We start from the raw sequence: 22,647 nt of genomic DNA on the forward strand, positions 1-22,647 counted from the left end.
TAAACCGTGTAATATTAAGCAATTCAAAAGAAAAAAAGTACAGAAATGAATGAACAAGACAAAACAAACAAACCTTAGAACAGTATAATGTAAGTTCTGCGTTATAGGAGTAATGTGAGGACAGGTGTGACATATTCATTGGTTGGGGCACAATCCAAATACCCTCAGTCTTAATTATGTTGTTTTAAATTAAGTGTAGTTGAATGTAATATTGATTATTCATATAACGTCTTTTACAAGGTTTTAATTACCTTTTTGTAAAGTTTCTTTTTAATAACACAAACTTCTTTGTCCTCTTAACTTTTAAGAGTGTACATTAGTGTCTGTGATGTTAACAGGGGGTGGTTACATGAAAATAATTACATTGAAATCATTCAAACCATACTTTCAAGAATTGTCTACCTTTGTGTGCCACTAATCATTCTTTAGGGTCTTATTCAACATGATAGTATTTTGTCTAAGCAAATCCTTTAAATGGCTCTTTCACTGTTCAGTCACAATTCTGGTTCCTTCAGATACAGCAGTTGCAAGTCAATTTACACTTAGTCAATCCTATTGTTCACGTATAGGCTTTTTAATATTAGCAACCAAAAAGTCCAAAGTCATGTGAAAATGGATTTCCTGAAAAGTCATTATTTTGTTAAGAATAGATTAATTTGAAGAAGTATGTTACAGTCTGTTAAATTAATGTTTCTCCTGCCTAGAGAATGCAAAATTATTCTGAATTAAATATTCAATCTGTTGGATTACCGTGTGTTCCACAGACCTAACTTGATTTGGCAAATACAAAACTAATAATAGTATTTGGAGTGTTTGGTTAGCACTGTTTTGGATTTTAAATGTGTCTGTTGAGGACTTAAAATATATTTGTTTCTGTTTTCATGGAATGATATCTGACATAAACATAACCATCTGCTTTGACAGAAAAACACAGTAAATATTTTTCTCTTTATTAATACTATTGTATGAGGATATATTTAGTCCTCTTGGATTATCATTAATCAACAAAAAAGCAATGGAAAAATGAGAACAATAGTTAATGGAGACTTTATTCCACCGATATTTAAGATAATAAGTAGTCACAGCTGATCACATTTTAATAGAGGTATTGTGCTAAAAAAAAACATGTCCTTTGACATTACAGAACTAGTGCATAGCACTTGAATAGACCTAAATCAGATGAACTGATTTAGTCTTGCTGGCTGATTTTGACAGTATTTTACAAGGATATTTTCAACTTCTACCCACGAAGAAACATGAGACGTCATGTTGATTTGGAACTCACAGATAAAATAATTGAAAATCTACACTCGTCCGCAGAGATTGTCATTTCAAAAGCAGTTTAAAGCACTTTCAGAATAGTCTGGAATGCCACCTGTAAGTATAACAAATCTTCGGAGATATCCTCTGAAAATGAAGACACCTATAGACCATTAAAGCTTACTTGCAAGTTCCACTAAGAGGATAGAAATATATAGAAGTATCATTTGTCCTCAAAGATGACATTGGTCTTGTGCCTTTTTCAGTGCTCTGTAAGAATATTCTGTGTTTTCAATGAATTTTACATTCTAAAGACAGACAACATTGTCAATAATGGCAGATGGGCCTGTTTGTAACTCCTTTGAGCTGTCAGATGCATAATAAATTGAAAAAAAATATTTATTCAACTGGACAAATTGAACATTTTGTCTGGGTGTTTGTCTGACACATCTTGCCTCAATATTCCTGAAAACAAAAGTTGTCTTCCAGTCCTACTGAATGACATCACCTTTTGTATTTCTATTATTTGTCTAAAAGGTAAAGTTTACTATTGAGGTATTCCTGTATGACTCCCTTAATTGTGTTTGTGCTGTGTTTGGAATGCTGTCAGGATGTCTGGTTAGTTTATCTTTACCGGCTGGATGTTGCTCTCTCTGGCTAGGGGGTGTCTCCAGGGCACCCACGGAACTCAGGCTTTTCATCTTTAGGATCTACCCTGGTGTGTCCAGAAAGCAGGGAATAGAAACGCGCATAATTTTTATGGAATGTAAATGGTTTTGTCTGTGTGTGTGTCTGTCGAAATCTATTTCATTTGAGAAACATTTTCACTTGAAATGTACCTCGACGACTGCGACTGAATTTCATTTTAATTCTGCTGTTCATGTCTCATGCAGGTCTTTCCATTGTTACCATAAGCATTAGACTACGTACTGTATAATGAATGCAAGGCTTGTTAGGAAGCTTTTGTGGATATGTGCGATAAATGCTTTCAAAACGTTGCAATCAGACCCTTGTTCAACCTGAATGATTGACGCTATCAGATGTAGCGTTGAGGCGGTTTTTTGTGCTGCTGTTGTAATTTTGAAGCGTGTTGCTGTAATTGTGTGCTTTCCTTAAATAATTATACAAAACTCTTAAGCAGCTAACTAAAGCCCGATCATAAAAACAACTGCATTGTCTACCATATAATTTTATTGCCTGTGTTGGAATTTCATTATTCATACTTAAATGCAATAATCGTATGTCCACGTATACCAGGAAAATAAGATCCGTAACAGCGCACTGCTTAACTGAAAACCAAAGTTCGCTAATGGTACAGATATGGGTCAGATTCCTGTTTTCACAGTGCTAAAATCTTAAAGACTGCGGCACTTGCATCAATCTAATATCCAACTTCGATCAAACTCTTTTGTCACTGTTAAGGTAGTTGAGTAAACCAAGGAGTCCGCAATTCTTCTACAATCATGAAATACTTGGGTCTGTTTTACTCTTTGAATACTTTTCATCTGTCTTGTCTGACATATATCTGTTTTGGATAGGAGCATGTGTGAAACATTAAATATTGTAATGGGAACAGACATACCTTTTTACCAACTGTAAAGCTGTGTAGTGGAAGTTTATGTCCGAATAAAGCTTGAAATCCCTACTGGAGTTAAACATTATTCATTGGTTACATAATAATTTGGTTTTTTTTCATAGTCTCATGTTTACACACAACTGCTTCCGAAGGACTAAAATGCGAAAACAAATGTGGAACGAGCCGCTGCTGATGAACTCGAAGTTATACTCGTAGCGCAGAGGATTTAACTGTACATTCACCAGCCTTTGTAAGGAGACGCGTGTATGAGAAACTGCTGACCTATAGTCAATGACAATGAAGTTTCAGAGAGTATTATTATTATTATCATGTGGCAAAAAAAAAAAACAACCACGAAGCGCATAAATTAAACAGTGACATTTTTGACAACTGCAGCACCAATGTCACCCAGCTAGCTACCGCTGCGTGTCTGGCAAACCTGCTGTCAGACCCCGGCTTGCGGAGGCAATCCCAGCCGGCATAAAGGGGTGTGACCGAGCCGGCTACAGCAGACACACCGCGAACTCTTCCGGCGCTCGCACATCGTACAAAAGCAATGACGTGTAGGAGAACTTCGTTTCATTCTTCGGAGGAAGAAAGCAACGACGACTGCCCTCTTCTTCAAGTTCCCTCCGAGGGGGCTTGGTTTTAATGGGCAGTTTTCACTCCTCGTCGAGGCGATTAGGAATGCGAAGCCGGATCTTTCGGCAGACCCTCTGCTCAGTCCGATAGAGCCTCTTGAGCGAGACTCGGCGAGCAGCGGCAGCACCTACAGCGGCTGGTGGGGCGCGCGCGCGTGTATCTGTGCGCAGCAGCTTTACTCCGCGCTATCTGATCCTGCCAGAAAGGGAAATATTTAAGAGGCGAAGTGGCTTGGCTCACGCCGTCTTCAGATCCTTCCTGTGCTCCTTTTTTTTTTTTGACCGCCTTTGGAGTTTTTAGATTTTCGTTAAATCTGCTCCCTCTGGAGGATTGTTTTATTATGTGTCCCAAGCACTGAAATCGATTAATACGGTTCCCGCTTCGAGTTGACACTCACACTGGATATTGATTCGTAGACCTGAGCAGGTGAAGTAGTTTTATTCTTGCTTCTAGTGTTGTACAATATGAATGGAGATGCACAATGGACTGAGCGATAGCTTGCTGATGTGACTGCGGCTGTTTCTTTACATTTTGAAAATTGGTTACATTCTTCTGCGAAAGGACATCAATATATCGATTTGTATTTCGGTTTAGTCCGTATTATCTATTTCCATATCCAGAAGACGTCTAATAATGATTATATATTGGCTTTACGAATATTGAATCTTTTAATTTACATTCTTAATTCGGACCCTTGTGCCGGAATGAGCATGGGCTGTAGCTTGCCCCTTAGTTTGTTTCGTGTCATGTCCTCTTTTTTAAAAAAACAAATGTTACAACACTATTTTTCAGTCATCTACTCATTGACCTATTTATCTTGAATTTTATTGAGGGACATTGTATAGACTCGATCATAAACCTATCTAATTAAGAATAATACTGATGAGCATATTGTGGAAAAGTACGTTGAATTAAAATTTTACGCTACAAGACTTCAAGATTGGGTCTTGTAAATTTAAATAGCGTTAAGGGCCGTATTCCTTACGCCGAATATAAAGCATTCCTTTTTTTAACAAAGAAAAATAACAATTACTACAGATCGCAGACCATAATGCATGTCGTATCTGAAGACTTTAAGGATTATTATATGAGAAAACGCATATTAAATTTTCCAGCCTAGTGAAGTTTTTAAATCATCCATTTGACCAGTGATAAAAGTTGAATGGGGGGGGGGAGGCTTATCCGTTACTTGTCAAAAGAGTTAAAAGACGGTAGCCCGCTTTGTTGATTAGCAAGTTTCGTGACACGCAGGAGATGGATGCAACGCTCTTCAAAACGCGAATCGACGGAAAGTGCGCCTGTGTCCTGTCACTTTCGTGTCTGCCTCGTATCTGCAGAAGCGGATCTGCGTCTTAAAGCAGCCGCTACCCTTTCTTTGTTAACGAGGAGGGTTGCCCCGGTCAGTTTTGCATATTGTAATCAAACCAATCAGTAATTCGCTGGGGGAATTCAGCTGTAACAGCCCAGCCAGTGCACCGCAGTAAAAGGGGGGTGAAAAGTATTCTTAATTTAGGGGAGTATCACTCGCTTTAAATCCTTATAATGGTAATACCATTGTACAGATGTTTGTCTTGCCAGATTTGAGGATGTACATGTGAGTTTGCCTCGCTGAACCTCTCCGCTCTTTGCGATAGAACAGCGCTAAATCGCGAACCTTTTTTTTGTTCTTGTTGCAGAAGGATTGCTTCTCGGCTTGCTCATCATTTACAAGGGGGTTTGGAAAAAAAAAACGGGACTTTTTTTTTGTTTGTTTTATTGGCTTAGACTTCTTGACTAGGAAATGGCAACGCCAGCGCCCGGGAGAGGGACAAGTCTGGGGAAGGAGAGAGGAAATCAGAGCTAAATGACAGGATGCAGGCGACCTGAGACACAAAAAGACGCATTTCTACAACGTTGAGACATTTCTTTTCTTTTCTTTGCTCAGGCCAAGCAGGAAGAAAGAATACCCGACCAAGGATCATTAAGGAGTTCTGTTTTCTGTTTTTTATATATATTTTCTTTCATCATGAGGATTCATTGTGGATTAGTGTTTCTCCTTTTAACCGGAATCGTCCTAACTACCAGAGCTTTCAAAACTGGTAAGCGAAGACTGATGTCTGACTTGAATGACTTTTAAAACGTTATGTATGTTTGAGTTACGTCGTTCACACTAACACAGTTCGTAAAAGCTAGAATAACCATGATTAAAAAATAATTTCGAAAGCCTTTATGAAAGTGCAAGTGACCAAGTTTAAAGGCGATGTATCTGATCCCTTGATACAGGAACGATCCATTTTCAGTTTTGCGGAACTTTTCTGTGGTAGCTAAGTGCTTAGTGGTTTTCTATGCCCAAACAGGGTTCATTTTCATTAAAAGCTGTGGGTTGCATTGTTTTCTAAACGGATACTGTCTACTTTATAATATATATAGGTCATGTAGCCTGGAGAGGAGGTTCATTTATTTTTGTGTCACCAAAAACGCCTTTTGGAAGCCTACAGAATTCTGATGTCTGTGTAAGGAATGCAGCATCACAAGCGTAAGCAAATAGTATACTTTTCCAGTGTAACACAACTATATCTGTCAAACCAACTGGAGTCTTAGGACTTTGACTTAGGATTTTGCCACACACCAATCATGAATATCGGGATCTATCCTGTTACTGTGGTCATAATTATTACAATCAGAAGTATTAACAAACATCTGATTTTTTATTTTGGATACATGTTTAAATAATAGACACAGAGGTATAGACACTAATTCAACAATCAAGGAAACGTTTATTAGCAACTTGCCTTATTCGTATTATTTTCAGCCATCGTAACGTGAAGTTCCTTGAAGGTTACTACTACTATTATTTGTTAAGCAGACGCCCTTATCCAGGATGATGCGATACCAAAACGGCATTCACCCGTCATTGTGAAATGTGAAATTGATTTAAACTTACAGTAAGAACCGTGCATGTACCACAAGCTAAGAAAACGAAAGTTAAGCTGTATTACTGACAGAGCAGCGAAACTAACCAAACCACGGGATCGTTTGTCTTAAAAACTTGTCGGCCTTTTCGGCGCAAGTGGTGCTGTTCCATCTGCTGGCCTCGGTTAACTAAAGGCTATCAAGTCGGAACGTCGCCTTAAAGCACATTAACCTTGTCTTGTGCTCCCGGGTCCCCCTTAATGCGACTGTCCAGCCCCCTCACGCTGCTGCCCGCTAAATTAATTCATTATCCCGGTCCTGGGCTAATGGCTCTCAGTCATTAGGAGTTGTTCTTTCTAATCAACTGTTAGTGATGTTTCACAGAGACCTAACGCTTACCATTTTTCTGTCACTTTCTAAAAGCACGACTCCAAGCACCAAGAGACAAAGGTTAATAGTTTTAAAGACTTAAAGGGATTTCTGTCCTCGGATATCATTAAGAGTTCGTTTTAAACTACAAGTGTATAATAACAGTGCTCAATTATAGTCAGAATGTTAATAGTCTCTGCTGTAGCCTATCCCGCCCGTAACAAATTGAGTTTTTCAGTCTTGTCCTTTATCATAACGTTTGCTTAAATTGCATCTTATATGTGCTGTCTGAAGGCCCACTTTAAAGCTTTTTTTTCCTTTCATCGAATGCAGGTGAGTTCATTTCATCAGCTAATCTGTTATGAATAAAATATAGCTCGGTGGACAATAGCAGCTCAATAATACACTATCCTCCCCGGCAGGCAGTACCCCATTGAAGTGACAAATTCGCTACGTGATTCTTAGTTATTAGTTTTAGGCAGCTATTCGTTTACCGTAGGAATGATTGGAAGCGGCGTTTAATATTGCTGAACGATATTCTGAAAGCCTTTGTGTTAATATGAGCATATATACCACATCTGTTACATTCTTCCATTGCGGATATATAAAAAAATAAATTTTACTTCTTTACACCCCCTGGGTGCTCGTGCTTGGATAGCCAGATTCGTAATCTTTTAAGTAAAGCTTTCTGCTTCATTAAGTCACCTTGAATCTGAGAAGTCTCGCGTGTAATTACTTTTTCGAGGTGGAAGTGACAGGCTCCTTTGTATGCTGCCCCGTATGGTTAACGTTTTATTTTTAATAAACCAGGTGTGGTTAACAACAGAAACGGGGACTGACGAAATCGATTGTTTTTTTTTTTTAAAGCTGGCACGATTTTGGTTCGAAGTTATGTCCATTGTAACGTAGAAGTCGTCAGTGGTATGCATGGTACAGTGGAGTATGCTGTACACTTGCTAATTCAAGCTCTAAAACAAGAGTTAGATCGTCATGTAGTTTTGTGAGGAGGGCAAGTCTTATCTCTTCGCCGATTTTATACCGTTCCTGTTGGGCTGATAAAAAGTTTCCCCAAGCACTTGTACATTCATAAAGCCGGTGATCAGAAAGGGTGGTGGACGTGGCTTGGAGATCGAAAGTACCTTCCTTTGCAATGTGTGGCATTATCTTCTACGCCCGTGGTCAAATATACGACATCCATGGGCCTCAATAAGGAGAAAAGCCCAAGAAACGCTAATTTGTGCTGATATCTATGTATTCCCCGTATATGCTGCTGCCTTGGAAGTAGGAATACTTTTCACTGAGATCAACTCTGAAATGTAACGGGAACAGTGGAACATTCGAAGCTGAATGTTTTGATATACCTTTTCGTTGTTGGTTTTTGAACTGGCTTTTTAATACAAAACGGCATTGACATTTTCAACAGCCAAATCTCTTGCCGTATTAAACTCTTTTCTTTAGCGTGGAGAAGATATCATACGACTATCTCTTGAGATTGCTTACTTAACCGGACTGTTCTATGTATCTTTCTTTCTACTTTGCAGATAAATGTGGGGATAATATCAAAATTACAAGCCCTAACTACCTTACTTCACCTGGGTACCCAAACTCCTATCATCCGTATCAGAACTGCGTGTGGGTGATACAGGCTCCAGAGCCTTACCAGAGGATTCTAATCAACTTTAACCCTCATTTTGATCTCGAAGACAGAGAATGCAAGTAAGTACCCTTGGAGCCGTGCAATTTTCTGATGAACTGCGCCATCTTCTGGCTGTCGTTAACAAATGTCTATATTCAAGTGTGTGAAGTCCCAGACTGGCGAAACAGATGTTTACACTTCACGAAACAGCTTTGCATTATTACCATAAAATGTAATCACATTTTTTTCAGAATGTTTTGACATATTTTCTAGTTCTTTCTGGAATCTGAAATAAACACTTCTGAGCTTAACATATTACGTGAAAGTGCAGTCCCCGGGCACCTACTCATTAAGACAGATGCAATACGTTTATCAGCTAAAACTAAAATATTCCGTCTATATTAATTGTCCCGTTAAACAATTCAAAGAAATAAGTAATAAGTATGAATTCTTCCACATTTTCACAGTATTTTAGTGTCACCATTTACTCAATTTAGAATAGCATTGCCTAACAGTTTGATTCTTGTGAGTGAGGATATCAGGAAGCTGAGAGTTGAACGATCGTGTAAATGGCAAATTACAACAACTTTGCCAATGGAATAAAGCTGCATGTTTTTGTTGCAGAAATTTCATTTGATGCCTTAGGCTGGCTTCCAGGTGTCTTGCATTCTGGCTTGCATTTTTCCTCTCACAGCTAGAGGAAATATACCTTGTATTTGCAAAATAGCTCATTGATGCTTATTCTGAAGCGTTAAAAAGTATTACAAGGCTGGCATTCTGATGTGTTTTCTTGTACACTGATAAACCTCAATGTGTTCTCCAACTACCACTTATAAATTGCACTTTTTACTTTAGTCTTTACTTTTTATGACTCTGTAAACTATCAGTAATTTATGAGCCTGGTGACTGCTGCTGCCGAGCAGATGAGGGTCTGTGACTACAAATGGATCACATTTCGTCACCATGGGACTAATAAAATTTTCACAGACCCTAGGATACTGATGTTGCAAAAAGGATAGGCCTGCAAAGGAAACAATCCTTTTTGATTTAATTACATAAAACAGAGGTGGATTTCCTGTGTGAAATAACCATAAAAAGCACAAAACCTGGATGCTAAAGAATGATGAGTTAGTTTGAAGGCAAAATTAAGTTGAATGTAATACAAAGCCATTCAGACTGAAATAAAATGCAGAATTATTATCACTAATCTGGATTAAAGCACAGTTCAGCATTTGAATTTCACATTTCGTTTTTTTTGGGGGGATTTGTATAGTGTATTATCATGTACAGTGGCAAGGAAAGGAATTGTGTTTTCTGTGATATTACCTTGCCAATTTACACTTATTGCACCTGAAAGCAAGTTAAAAATATTTAATGGCCATCTTTCAACCTTGGGTGGTTGACCACGGGTTTACAACATAAATCAACAAACTAACCTAAACAAATATTTACCAAGTTATCAAATTCCACAGTAAGGCTTTTCTGATGTAAAACAAAATCTATATGTGGACACAAGTCAGTCTTCCATAAGTCTTGAAAAAGTTTATTATTAAGTTTAGAAAAATAAATCCTAAATAAATGTCCTGAAGGATGCAGAAGGACCTTCACATTGTCAGGTAGTTGTCAAAAGGTTTTTTTCTCGTGTTTCTTAATGTTTTCCAGGTAAATAAAGAAAAAAATTACTGGGTCATTAAGTAAGTTACCAAACTATAAAATAACTTAGAAAAACATAGGTTTAGCCCCCCCAGTTGAGCAACTGGGACATAAAAACACAGAAAATGTGTTTTCTGTGTGGAATTTAAAATATGGTAATCAAATTCCCAGTCACAGCTGAATTTTCATTAAAGTTCCAAACATAATGGGCAGCGCTGTTCAAAATTCTTTGCTTATCAGAAAAATCTGAAGAATTCATTTAGCTGCAAACAGAACACATATGCTATGCATACTGTGAAACGTAGTGGTAATTACACAACCTAAACAAACATTCACTTATAAAAGGAACCAGAAGCTACTCGAATATACCTTTGTAAAATACTGTGCCCAAAGCACGTAGAATACCAAAAAATCAGGGAATGTGAAATTCCAAAATATAACCACAGAGTATAAATATATAACCACAATATAACCTCTTCAGGAACTTTGCCATTTTTCAGTGCCATTTGCTTAGATTTTGCTTAGAAACTAAAGTTACAAAGAAAGTAAGGTGATAAGATAAACATTTTAACTGAAAGTCTCTTGTCTCTCAGCTTGAATTAGCTGCTTCCCGTGCAGCTGAGAGAACAAAAATATAAATAACATCAATAAGTCTTTTGTACAGGCACCGTCACATCAATGAGAAATAGGTAACTGGAGCAGCTTCAACAGAAAGGCTTGCATATTATAGAACAGACATTAAATTACATGAATTAGCCACATTCTCCCTGATTAGATTAAGCAAATTGCAGTTAAACAGTTAGGAACATCTGAGTTCTTTTATTTGTATTGTTGCTTAGCTTCCAACAATTAGACAGGAAGGCCTCCTTTCGTGAAACCTGGTTATTGCCTTTCTGTTAGGGAGGTTTCTGATGGGACAGAAAGTTTTCCCAACTGAAATGTAATTCTCTTTTTAAACACAAAGCCAGGCTTTGTCTTTCACAGAAACTCATGTCTGAGTACAGCTTTCTCTGGGAAAAAAAAAATTGGAAGAACCTGATGAGCTGCAATGTAAACAAGGAAAAGCTACATAAACAAACAACATATCAAGGCAAGCTGGCAAGGTTTAAGTGTACAGAATAGCGTGTTCGCATTTGGACCAGCATAACAGCATTTCCTACTTGTTATGTATGCATGGTATTGTATTTCAATTTAGTATGGGGGGGGGGGGATTCTGCTTGTGTTTTTGTACAAAATTTAAACTCAAGATTTCTCAGCTTTTGAGATGGTGTGGATTTTTGGGCAAGCTGCCTCCATCTTTCAAAAGAAACGAAAAGACCAAGTCCAAAAATCACACGTGTTAATAAGTAACATCTCTTACACATTCTTTCTCTTGACTGGCTCTCACCAGCCCACATAGCCCAGGCACTGTAGAACCCCATCTAACAGAGACTGCTCCCACGCTGCAAGATGAACATGCTGATATACAAGGGCACCCTCTCTCTCCGAGGCCCTTCCAATCCAGAGCATTAGAAGGGCCAATTGAACAAAGCCATAACTCTCACTGATCCATGGAAACACTATACACTTGTTACTGCTTAATGTTCTGACAGTACTTGAGCAAATACAAATCAGTGTAATCAGACATTAAGAGCTCCCATGTGTGAAAATAAATACAGTTTAAAAGTCATACTTCTCTTTTCCCTATTTTTGGGCTGCATAATCATGGAATGTATTGGTTAACAGACACAAAAGACTGAGTATTATGGAAATAAACATGAATGAGATGTTTTAATCAGCGACCGTATATACTTGGCATTGCCTTATATCTCCTTGAAATGAAATATTATAACATAAAAATGCACGTCTGGGATATCTTATAAAGATAAATGCAACCTCTGAGTGAAATCCAAACAGATTATATTTCTTTGATATTAAGCACTATCATAGGATTCACTTATAACTTAAAGCCTGTGTATTCGTATATACCAGCTTATTCATCATCACTGCTGTCAAGTAAGATGAAACAGGAATGCAAACTATTAAAGCCTGTTAAATCTGTGCATCCACATTTGAAGCAACTGCTTGTCATGAAAATGTTCAACCTTGAAAAGAGAATCCCACCACTTTATCAAAAGCCCATTGTGGTTGTCTCAGTTTGCAATATAACCAGGTCACACAAGAGAAACACTGTTTCATACAGTGTTTTTACCTAATAGTGTTAATGACTGCTGAAGTATGCAATAAACTGCCTCATATTCTGTTAGCATTGAAAGTGCAGGGCTTTCTTACATTTATAAGAAATAGTCACGCAACTCAAATATCTCACTGTCTCAAAGTCACATGAAACAACTGAGGATGAGGATAGATCATAAAAGCTTTCTCATTGCAAAAGTATCTCTCCTGAAAGTCAAAAACAGAATAATATTTTATGTCTGTGTTTTATCTCTCTAGCTGGTACAGAAACCACAAAGAGTCTTAATTGGCAACAATAAAAAAATAATGATTTTTATACATTTAATGATTCTGTCTCTTTTTCTGAGTTCTTTTCTGTGGTTCACTTGATTACAGCTCATGTCAGTATGACCAAGAACAAACTGAATTCGAGGTCCTTTGGAAACAAAAGTGATATCTCTGGCGAGGAAAAAAGGGATTAAAATTGTAATTACAATTAGGATAATATTTCTGGGCTGTGGAAAATGGTTGTTTGAGTATTGAGACTTGTTTCTGGGGGCAAGGGGGAAGCATGTTAAATGATGCTGATAAGAGATAATTTTGCTCTGCAGTTCTACAACAGCTGCTCATGTTAGTACTTGCCTCTCAAGGTGAAAGTTTTCAATTCACTATACCAAAATAATTAAGGTAGTAGGTGAGTCATTTCAATTAACAGCAGTTGCTATAGGTTATTTTCAAAAGATTAGGCTGGCAAAAAATGAAATTAATGTTGTACAGTAGTTTAATGTAGTTCATTTCAGAATCTCCCCAAACCTGGATCAGAGTGAAGGGATTTTTGCTCTGGGAAAGACCAGCAATGTGTAGTTTCTGTTACAGGCAAAGCAATACAAAGAGTGGCTGCGTACTTCAAGTGTTAAATCGAGGAAGCAGCATTGTTTAAATTGCTCCAAGACAACTCACTCTCGCATGAGCGAAATACCAGCCACAGACTTTCGTTGTTCACTACTTTTTCACAAATTAAACACAACACAATGTAAGAAAATCTGGGTACTTGCTATAAATAAAAACATGTAGTTGTTGAACAGTGAGAGGAAAGAACTGTTTGTTTAGCCGTTTGCTACTGGTTTGAGGTTTTGCTGTGGCACTGAACTTTTAGGAATAACTTGTGCTCCTAAGGCACAAAAGAGCACTTTCTATAGCTTTTTTGAATGATGATTCGTCCTCAGTCTCAATACAATCAGTTAAAGATTTGAATTTTATATATACATAAATGTTTTTTTTGTATATACAGCTCACATCTCTTCATAGTATACAGTAACTAAAAGTTTTTTCTTACTTTCTTCTTTGGATGCTGACTGCTATAGAAACAATTGATTTCTGCAGGGAAAGTTCCAGAATGTGATTAACAGCGGCACTCCCACCTGCAAATCTGCACTTTGCTGAGGGGGGAAATTTGTTTTAACCCTCTTATTTTGTTTAACTTGATCTTCTTCAGCATATAAAGATCTCTTCGTGATGCATCCTCACAGATGATTATCTCTCAGCATTCATACTCACATGTGCAGTTAATTTGAGTGATATGTTATCATCAATGCATCTCAAGAAAGTGGGCCTCCGTACCCTCGGTTGTTCCTGTACAGGAGACTTAACTCAGTATTACACACGAGAACTCGGGTCCTGCAGGTCTCGCTTGCTTTTAGATGAAAGAGGCCGCGTCTGCAGCCTTTCATAGTGTACCAGAGCAGCAGCTGAGAGACATTCTTCAGTTTCCCCTCCATCCCAAGTAGACACCAAAGTGTCAGATTGTAGGAATGCCGCTGCAGCTAATTATGGGATGAGAACCGTCCAACTTGGCAAAGAAGAAATCAGATGGCAAATACAGAGGTCAGCTTGCCCTCCAGAAACTGGCAGGAGTGCCACCGTCAGTCCTTTGATTAGGAACAGCTACGCCATCCTCCTTACTTGGGTAGGCACCACTTGCTTCAGAAATACTGACCCCTTGGCAATCCATCGTCTTTTTTGGAGGGGAAAAAACACGGAATAAGGAAAAAAAAAACAGGAAAAGGAGTCTGTCTGGAACATCTATCACTGACAGAGGAAGGAACTTTCCCAGCCTGGCAATTAATTGAATAACTAGAATTAACATAATGTAGAGTTTGATTGGGTTTGCTCTCCAGATAACATGGTTTTTTTTTAATTGAGTAATCAAGGGTTTTTGAGAGCCTTTCCTTTTCTTCTGCCTTGATGTGACGTTCCAGCTGCCGTGCTGTGAATTTCTGCCTGGCGTTTTAGTAGCCTTGTCATCGGGCTGTGTACCTTTGCTAGTTAGAGACAGCACAGCCTAAATACCCCCTACCGTGCGTGTGATGGCTGAAGGGACTGAGTCCAGCAGGAAGATAGATGAAAGTTTAATTGAATCACATGTAGGAAAGCTGTTCTTGCCCCGAGCACTTGAGTCTATGGAAGCCAGATAAAAGAATGAAGACTGTCTGAGTTATGTGGGAACAGGACTATTGTTGGGATTACCTGACAGAGACCCTGCAAGGAAACCTCAACATTATTCAAGTTGCCGTTCATTAGCGGGTCTTCTCTGTTAGCTGCGCAAGAGTGTGAAACAACACCCAAAGACTATACCTTCTGTGAGCCCCTCAAAGAATCCTGAATGTACAGCTCCCCAGCCTAAGAATGTAAGACAGAAAATACGAGTCTGTGTTTTTGTTGGTTCAGTGTTTATTTTTCTACACTTACGTAAACAGATATACAGCTAATGTCTGTCTCCTAGCCTATAATTTCTAATATGCAATCATCATCTTCTTTTCAGCAGCTGTGAGTACATTTCGGCTTCTCTCGCACGTTTGATGTTAGACTTTGTGGCAACCAGCCTCATAGCTCTGTGGTCCTTAGAGCATAGAATTATGGGTACCACTGTGGTCTTGTATGGTGCTGTGCACTATTCTATGGTGCTTTGTGTTTCTCGATCTCTGTGTATATGTTTGGTGTAAGTGAATAGATGTCAGAAGACCTGATTATTTCAAATCCATGCAGAGCACTGGAATAGTAAAAGAGGGATTAAAGTAGCAGGGTGCACCAGTTTTCTTTATGTAAGTCAGTAGTTTACTGCACATTAGCAAAAATGGGTTTAGTGTGACAATTTTGCTAAAATCAATTGCTGATAGCCCACATACTGTATGTTGTGTGATTGGCCTGACAAAGGTAGAGAATCATACTGTACTTATGTTTCTACAGTTATATTGCCAGCTTTGGATTCATCTTCTGTTAAAAAAGCCATACCTTCTTGGTGGTTCATAAAAACGAAGTGTGATTTCTGCCTGTCATCAGGTGGAAGAAATAAGTATTTTATGAAAGATGGTACATGCCTCTGTGCCTACAAACCATTTTTTTATTCCCCATGGGCTCTTTTTGAGGCACTAGAGCTCAAACATCTTTGTACTCTGTAGACTTTTCTACTCCTGTAATCAAAATATTCTCAAATGCCAAGGTGAGACATGCAAGAGTTATTGCACTGAAAATGCATGGAAATGTGGTTTTCTTGGCAGTGGGTACCTGAAGATCTTCATTTACAGCACAACACTTCATTTCTCTGGGCAGCCTCTGTCAGTTTTTATTTAAGTGAATGGTTTAGCAACGCTTCCAGTATTATTTTTGTGTAATCGTGAACTGCCTGCTCACTTTATATGGACCACTGAGCTTGATTTTGTTGTATTTAGGTAAAAACAGATTCATCCTGTAGTGGTTTTGCTTTGCACGACACAAAATTCAATGTATCAAAAGAATGGTTTCTTGATCTGTCACTGGGGCATACAGTAGATTGTTGCAAGCACCAGATTTAATCTATTGTCTATAAACCAAGGTACTGTACCTGTAATTCAAACAAGCTTAGGAGTTCAGTTAAGTGGAGGTGATAATTTTGTAACTGTTAAACCTCCTTCACAACAAGTAAGAAATCAAATTGGTGGAGACCTGTCCCTGGTGTTACAAAACCTGCTCCATTGGAGCCATTTCATATTTTAACATCTGGAAAAATACGAGTTTAACAGTTTAAGTACAAGGTGTTTTTTCAGCGTACTCCTTACCAATTGTTTAATTTGTTTTAGATATTCCATAGTTATTTGTGATACATATCCATAGTTATTTTTCCTCAAGCACACAAACTTTGTCAAATCTACCCCACAACCGCCCACCCAAGCAACCATTCACGCTATTATTTTTGCCTGTGGCAAATTATAAAATTACATATAACTCAAATAAGCATAATATTTTCACTTTAAAGTATAAAAATAATGTGTTTTTAATCATACATACTGTAGTAATAATACTAATGTAAATCAATCTTGTTACTGATAAAAAAAGGTTACTGGACAGGTAACCCGCATATTTGAGTAATATCTTCTTGATTTAATCATGAAAACCTCGCTAAAATATTTTTTCATCTTCACCTTAACTCCTTCTCCAGACCCAAGACAACGTATTCCGAATTGCCCCTCCCTCACTTGCCTCCCATGCTTGACCTTATTGTAGTAGTTTATTGTGATTTACCCAGCTTACTTGAACTGCACTCATTTTGATATGGATTTTTTTATTGTGTATTTACTCATTACATGGCAAGGTCTCCCTGTAGATTAAACATTTTATCTACAGGGGGACATAACTTGTACCAACTCAATTTTTTTTAAACTCAGGATAAAAAACCAAACTGATGTATCAGTTTAGCAAGAAAAACAGCTCTTGTATCTGAAGTCCCACAGTCTATACTGTATTCAGTGAGAGTTTTTGTAATTCTTTCTTTTGTTTACTAATGACGTCGAAATGGCTACACAGACCCAGCCTGGAATAAGTTTAATTGTTGGCCTCTAGGCTCTTTAGGAGCAGTGCATTTCTCATACTATCTAAACCAATACTTTAAAATAAAAAGGTTATTGTGTGCAAAAGGAGGGGAAATGCTGTAATTGGATCTAAATACTTTAATTTGTTTAATCTGATTGTTCAGATCTCTCAGCAGTGTAATTAGAAACCTAATGGACAATGCCTTGCAGATCCATCATTGCTAATGATAATTGCCCCTGTACAAAAACGCATGTTCAGCTCAAATCCAATTGAATCTAAAAATAAAATAATTATTCTGGAGAATTTCTGTCACCTTAGACCACTTCAAAGTTGCACACATAAATGATAGTAGTATCTGGCAGGGGAATATTTTAAGGTCAGGTATTAATGTTACTCTTCATTTTGTTCTTTCTTCTTAACTGACTTCTTTAGATTGAGGAACAAGTAAAGGTTAATTCTGCACTGAAAAGCTGAAAGAAGAAACATAACGTTTCAGCTGTTAAGCCTTTTGCGATGTTAACTTTTACTCTTTCGTTTTGTTAATTTTTTTGAATTAAAAATTTTTTTTGAATTAAATCACGATGAGTGTTCTTCACAGCAAAGGTTTCGGCTTCTCAAAATCGTAATGCTTTGGCACATTTATATTTAATTGTCAGTAAACATGCCATGCACTCATGTGAAAAGCTGTAACTGGGGGAGACCTCAATAATATTCAGTCCAAGCCTGGTTTTCAACCAGGCTCAGCCTGGAGTATTTAGAGCAGCAGACTGGAATCAGAATTGTTTTCATTTCAAGCCACTTAATGCAGTAACAGTTACAGCCTCTTCCTTCCTTTTCTGTCAGAAAGTTGACAAGAGGTCATTACCAACCTTAACGGTTTCTGGTCTGAAAGTTATTATTTTTGGATGGGTTAATTAACATCAGATGTCTATTGAAACTCTGCATGTTATCATGCAATTTTACCCCTTAAGGTCAAAAACAATGAATGGACACAAGCATGCTTCAGACATTTGTAAATGTTAACAGTGTTGTTGTTCGTGTGTAACAAGTGACAGCTTGTTAATGGCCTCAATGATAATATGTTGAAGCTTGGAGCTCATGACAGCTGCAAGGACATTTTGTTCCCCAGAGTTATCGGGTTATAACATCTTGTGCAGAAGAACAGGTGTGGTTATGTGTTTTCCACTTTGATATCTCTTTGCCTCAGAAGGTCTGAAATGCAGGGAGTGACACTTCTACGAAGAAAGTTTTTAGGAATAATGTCCCTGATCTGGAAAAAAGTACCTCACATTAAACTTATTTATATAGAATGTGGTCAAATATACACACCTTTTGGAAACATAATAACTATCCATGTCATTTCAAGGCATAATTGACGACTGTATGTCTTGGTGTGGTTTTCAGAAGGATGTAGCAGCTTGTACAGTATTTGCGTTCTAAATTAATTTTTTGGGGGGGAGGAGCAACGGAGGGTTTAAAAAGATCATTTTAGGATTAACTTTGTTCTTGCTAGTGCCATTGTTGTACCAGTGTTTTCCTTACGAAAGGTAGGTAGCCAACCATGAAAATGAAAGGAACAAGTAATAGGTTTATTCCATGCTGAAAAGAGAAGAGAGAAAACATCACGTTACTGTTCCAATGTTACAAACAAACTCTTTTCAGCACGGAATAAACCTATGACTTGTTCCTTTGAAGACTACGCATGCTGACGCAGCAGCCCACCTGAACCACATGAAAATGAAAGCAAAGCCATTCTTAATATTCATCTTTAAGTATTGTTTGCTGGCCAAAAAAAAACATTTTGGAAAACAACAAGACATAGGTACTTTGAAATAAATGTTTTAGGAAAACAGGAAATACATTTTAAAATGTTTTTTGTTGCTATTTTGTTTAATTACAAGTAACAGTGTCCAAAATGGTTCTGAGCATGAGCTGGTCTGAAATTCAGATTAGGCAGGACTAGATTTCATGTATCGCATGCCCCTATTTTCTTACAAAAATAATTTATAGCCACTAAAAGAGTAAAGCCAAGGTTAGAAAGAAGACCTTTTTAACTTCCCTTATGGATAGTCTGGGCATTTTCCAATTTCCATTTCACTTATGGAAGTGGTTTCTGTCTCAGCTGTTAGACACAGTGGTCTGTTCAAATTGAAAAGCTTGAGAGATTAACGTTTGTGCCAGCTAGGGCATGGTGTGTATTGTTTAAAAAGTTGCGCTATCTGTTGTATAATCTAAATTTAACCCAGAAGGTCAGGTAAAAAGAAATGAGATCAGGCAAAAGCACATAAAGCCTTGTTCTGCCTGCAAAACATTACAACGGTGATAAATAGGGCTTTGCTAGTAAGAACGTGGTTCTGCAGGAATCCCCAGGGTTTCCTGAAACGCTGGAAGAGAATCAAAACTTGCAGTGAATTTGTTAACGGTTTGGACTTTATTAAATACTCTGGGTAGGATTAACCCGCAGGTGGTTACTGAGATGGATTAGTAATGAATTTATTCAGTGAGTAAGACCAGAGCGGTTGGCAACCTCAGTGATTTCAAGGCAGAATAAGGAGGTGAACAAGCTGTAAATGATCACATAATACTTTCCAGATGACTAGCGCATATGTGTCTCCCTGTAGAGAGCCCGTGAATCTCTTTTAACAACCCGTACCAGAGCAGGTACAAACGAGGTGATGTTTTAGGTGGTGCAAATGTGCCCAGGAGTTATCAAAGAAAATTCTGAAAAGGCATCAGGCTTTCCTGCACTTGCTTCCCACACTGTACTTTCCTCTTGGCACTTTTCCGAGTCCATATCAGCTAAGGCCCACAAAAAAAAAAAAACTGTTCGAAAAACAAAGGTTTGATGTTTAGGAACGTATATGTATTGACTGTATATGTTTGGAAAAAGATCTCTGGTGTTATCCGTTATCCAGGATAGTCCAGTGCAAAAAAGGCAAGGGATTTACAATAATCTCCTTTGTTGTTATAACGGTATTGTCTACTCACTCCCATTTTAGTGTACAGACACCCCTGGGATGGTGCTGACAAAAATAACAAGATCCGCTGTAGCTAAGCACCAAAACCTGAAGATTTAAACTTTGAGTCTTTTCCTTATTCTGCCTGATTACAGAAAAACTCCAGCAAGCATCTGGAGAGCTGTAAGCTATATTTTAAAAGGCGTCTCGTATTCCAGTTTTCCACGTCCAATTTGTATTATTCGTTTTACTGCAAGCACTGGTAGAGATACAGCAGCCCAAGGCCCCCCCAGAAAGAGAACGAACAACTCCAAAAATCCATCCAGAAGGCACAGACAGGTTTGTCAAGGCAAAATAATCTTTTCAAACGGTAATGGAAATTGAAACATTGTGAACTGCAAACTCTCTTGTGTGGATTGACCGTGTTCCACCTGTGTAGGAACCGACTGGTCCCCTTGCTAAAGTGCTGACAGAGCAGCTCTTGTAGAAACAGCTCTTATTTGTAGGCCGTGGGGGGACTGTTGCCACAGCTGCTTCTGTAAGGAAAAGGGCTGGACCCATAACAAACCCAACATTTAAAACAAATATGATGAGCTCATTATCAGCGCGCTCGGGCAGGAGTGAGCGAGCCACTGCACCGTGGTTATGGGCCGCCACGCAAAACAATTTCCTAATTGAAACGGCTACAAGACAGCAAGGGGCCGGTGCAAGCTCCGCTGCCTTTGAATCGAAGATGAGATGTACAGCATAAAATATAGCAAGTGAAAGGTCCATACGTTTCCCGGGCCACACAAGTCCATCAATGTCAGCTAAATGATCCTGTGGAAACATAAAGTGACACAAGGCCTTAAGTGATGAGGTGATATCACTTCCAATAAAAGTAGCCTAGCTGGGTGAAGTCATCCTTGCATTATGGATTCTCAGGGGAGATGCTTCACCAAGTAAGAAACAAGAGCTCTGCCCTCCCTGAAGCTCCTTGATTTTGTATATTTATTCCCTAGCGTTGTTTTCTGCGGCTTCATTAACATTTTCGGTTATTTGCCTTGAGTAGTTTGGAGACAGGGAGGATGGTGAGTCAGATTTGAACTGGCTTAGTCGGGCGGCACTGCTGGTCTCCTGTGAGACTGTCTTTTTTCCTCTTGTTGTGTGAATTGATTTTATTTAAACACGAAGGCATTTTTGAATGGATTTCAAAATGTAATCTCACTCAAGGCAGATGGGAACTCTTTTCTCAGTAATTTAGGCAATATGGGCCTGATTTCTCACATCCAGAAAGTCATGCAATTTAAAATGTATGTATACCTCTGGATGCACTCTTCTTTTTTCTTTTTTTCAACAATAATGTAATTCCAGAAATTCGAGACACACAGGTTCGTAAACTATGCTGAAATGCAATAGATTGATGTCTCATCGTATCTTTTTTAATTTTCCTTCTTTAAGTGGGTGACACCCTAAAACTGAAACAGCTGAATGTACAAATGTAAAATTATTTCCAGAAAATTGTATGGAAACAAAAGTAAAACAATTTAGATGTTAATCTGATAGGGTACGTTTCCCGTTACCTTATGAGGAGTGCCAACTATATTTTAATGCAGTCTTCAAATATTTGCCTATACAATTGTGATTTGCATTGAATATACAGTCTTGATGAAGACTGTAGACTCAAAAGCTAATGCAAATGACATTTCCGAGCCTCTTTCTCCACACTCCCCTCGAAATGCCTCTCTGTCTGTTCTGGTCTTTGCGCTGAGGCCACCTGTCTATGTGCTCTCAGGTACGACTATGTGGAGGTGCGGGATGGAGGCGATGAGAACGCCCAGCTGGTGGGGAAGCACTGTGGAAAGATCGCTCCCTCTCCAGTGGTGTCCACGGGGAACCAGCTCTACATCAAGTTTGTCTCCGATTACGAAACACATGGAGCTGGATTCTCCATCCGCTATGAAGTCTTCAAGACAGGTCAGCATTTAAACCTCTTTGAAAGCCATTTCCCCTGTGTAGAACGCCTGCAGAGGGAGCACTAAAATGGACATTTATGAGGAAAGTACAGTACAATGACACCGACAGGCTGTAGACATCACAGAAAACACATTCAGGTACTGTATGTGTCCTGATGCCCTTGGTAACCATGTAATCTTGTGTATCTCAAGACATTTATGTTGCTGCTGAAATTCCACTGAAATTGAGTTTGCTAAATTAAATTACATTTCTACTGAAATTCTGCTGAAATTGTTTACATCTGTTTCTGCTGACGTCGTGATATGGGAGTTCAAACGGAAGGGTCACCCCAGGGCTTTTGTAGAAAACTTCACTTCCGAATGTCCAATCTCCTATGTCTTTAAAAAAACTGGAGTGAAGGCCTTCAACGAGAATATCGTCTTGCCCCAAAAGCTGAACGTTTTCGTCATGTCTAGACTTGTGGTGCTTTAAGAGGGATTGTGTACTCGTGATTTTTACAATCACATGCTATAGTTTAATGAATGCAGCCTCATTCATGATCAAAATTTCTTAAGCAGACGGCAGACAGGAAGACCCGCTGAGAAAGAGAGGCCACAAAACTACATTCTTTTAACCTTTTCGGTGAGGTACTAGAGTTAAGATCTTATCTTGCTGGCCTTTTCCTTTTTAGGTGCATCTGACACTGACGCAACAATAAAAAAGGCTTC

General features: G+C 38.4%; 1 protein-coding gene across 7 annotated transcripts in view; it reads left to right on the plus strand.

Moving 5' to 3' along the window:
- Positions 1 to 3,128: 3,128 nt before the first annotated feature.
- nrp1a (neuropilin 1a) overlaps positions 3,129 to 22,647 on the plus strand; it is a 67,423-nt gene continuing 47,904 nt past the window's right edge. For 4 of the 7 annotated variants that reach the window (XM_015338934.2, XM_015338935.2, XM_015338936.2 and 1 more), the window contains exons 1-3: positions 5,403 to 5,556; positions 8,281 to 8,455; positions 21,759 to 21,940. In XM_015338934.2, coding sequence (XP_015194420.1) covers positions 5,484 to 5,556; positions 8,281 to 8,455; positions 21,759 to 21,940 — 430 coding nt within the window. In that variant the 5' untranslated portion in view covers positions 5,403 to 5,483. Of the gene's footprint in view, positions 3,905 to 4,919; positions 5,073 to 5,154; positions 5,557 to 8,280; positions 8,456 to 21,758; positions 21,941 to 22,647 lie in introns of those variants that run through there. The other 3 variants (XM_015338937.2, XM_015338938.2, XM_015338939.2) reach the window with 3 other exon arrangements.

The sequence above is a fragment of the Lepisosteus oculatus genome, chromosome 6 (assembly GCF_040954835.1).
Source record: "Lepisosteus oculatus isolate fLepOcu1 chromosome 6, fLepOcu1.hap2, whole genome shotgun sequence".
Classification (NCBI taxonomy): domain Eukaryota; kingdom Metazoa; phylum Chordata; class Actinopteri; order Semionotiformes; family Lepisosteidae; genus Lepisosteus; species Lepisosteus oculatus.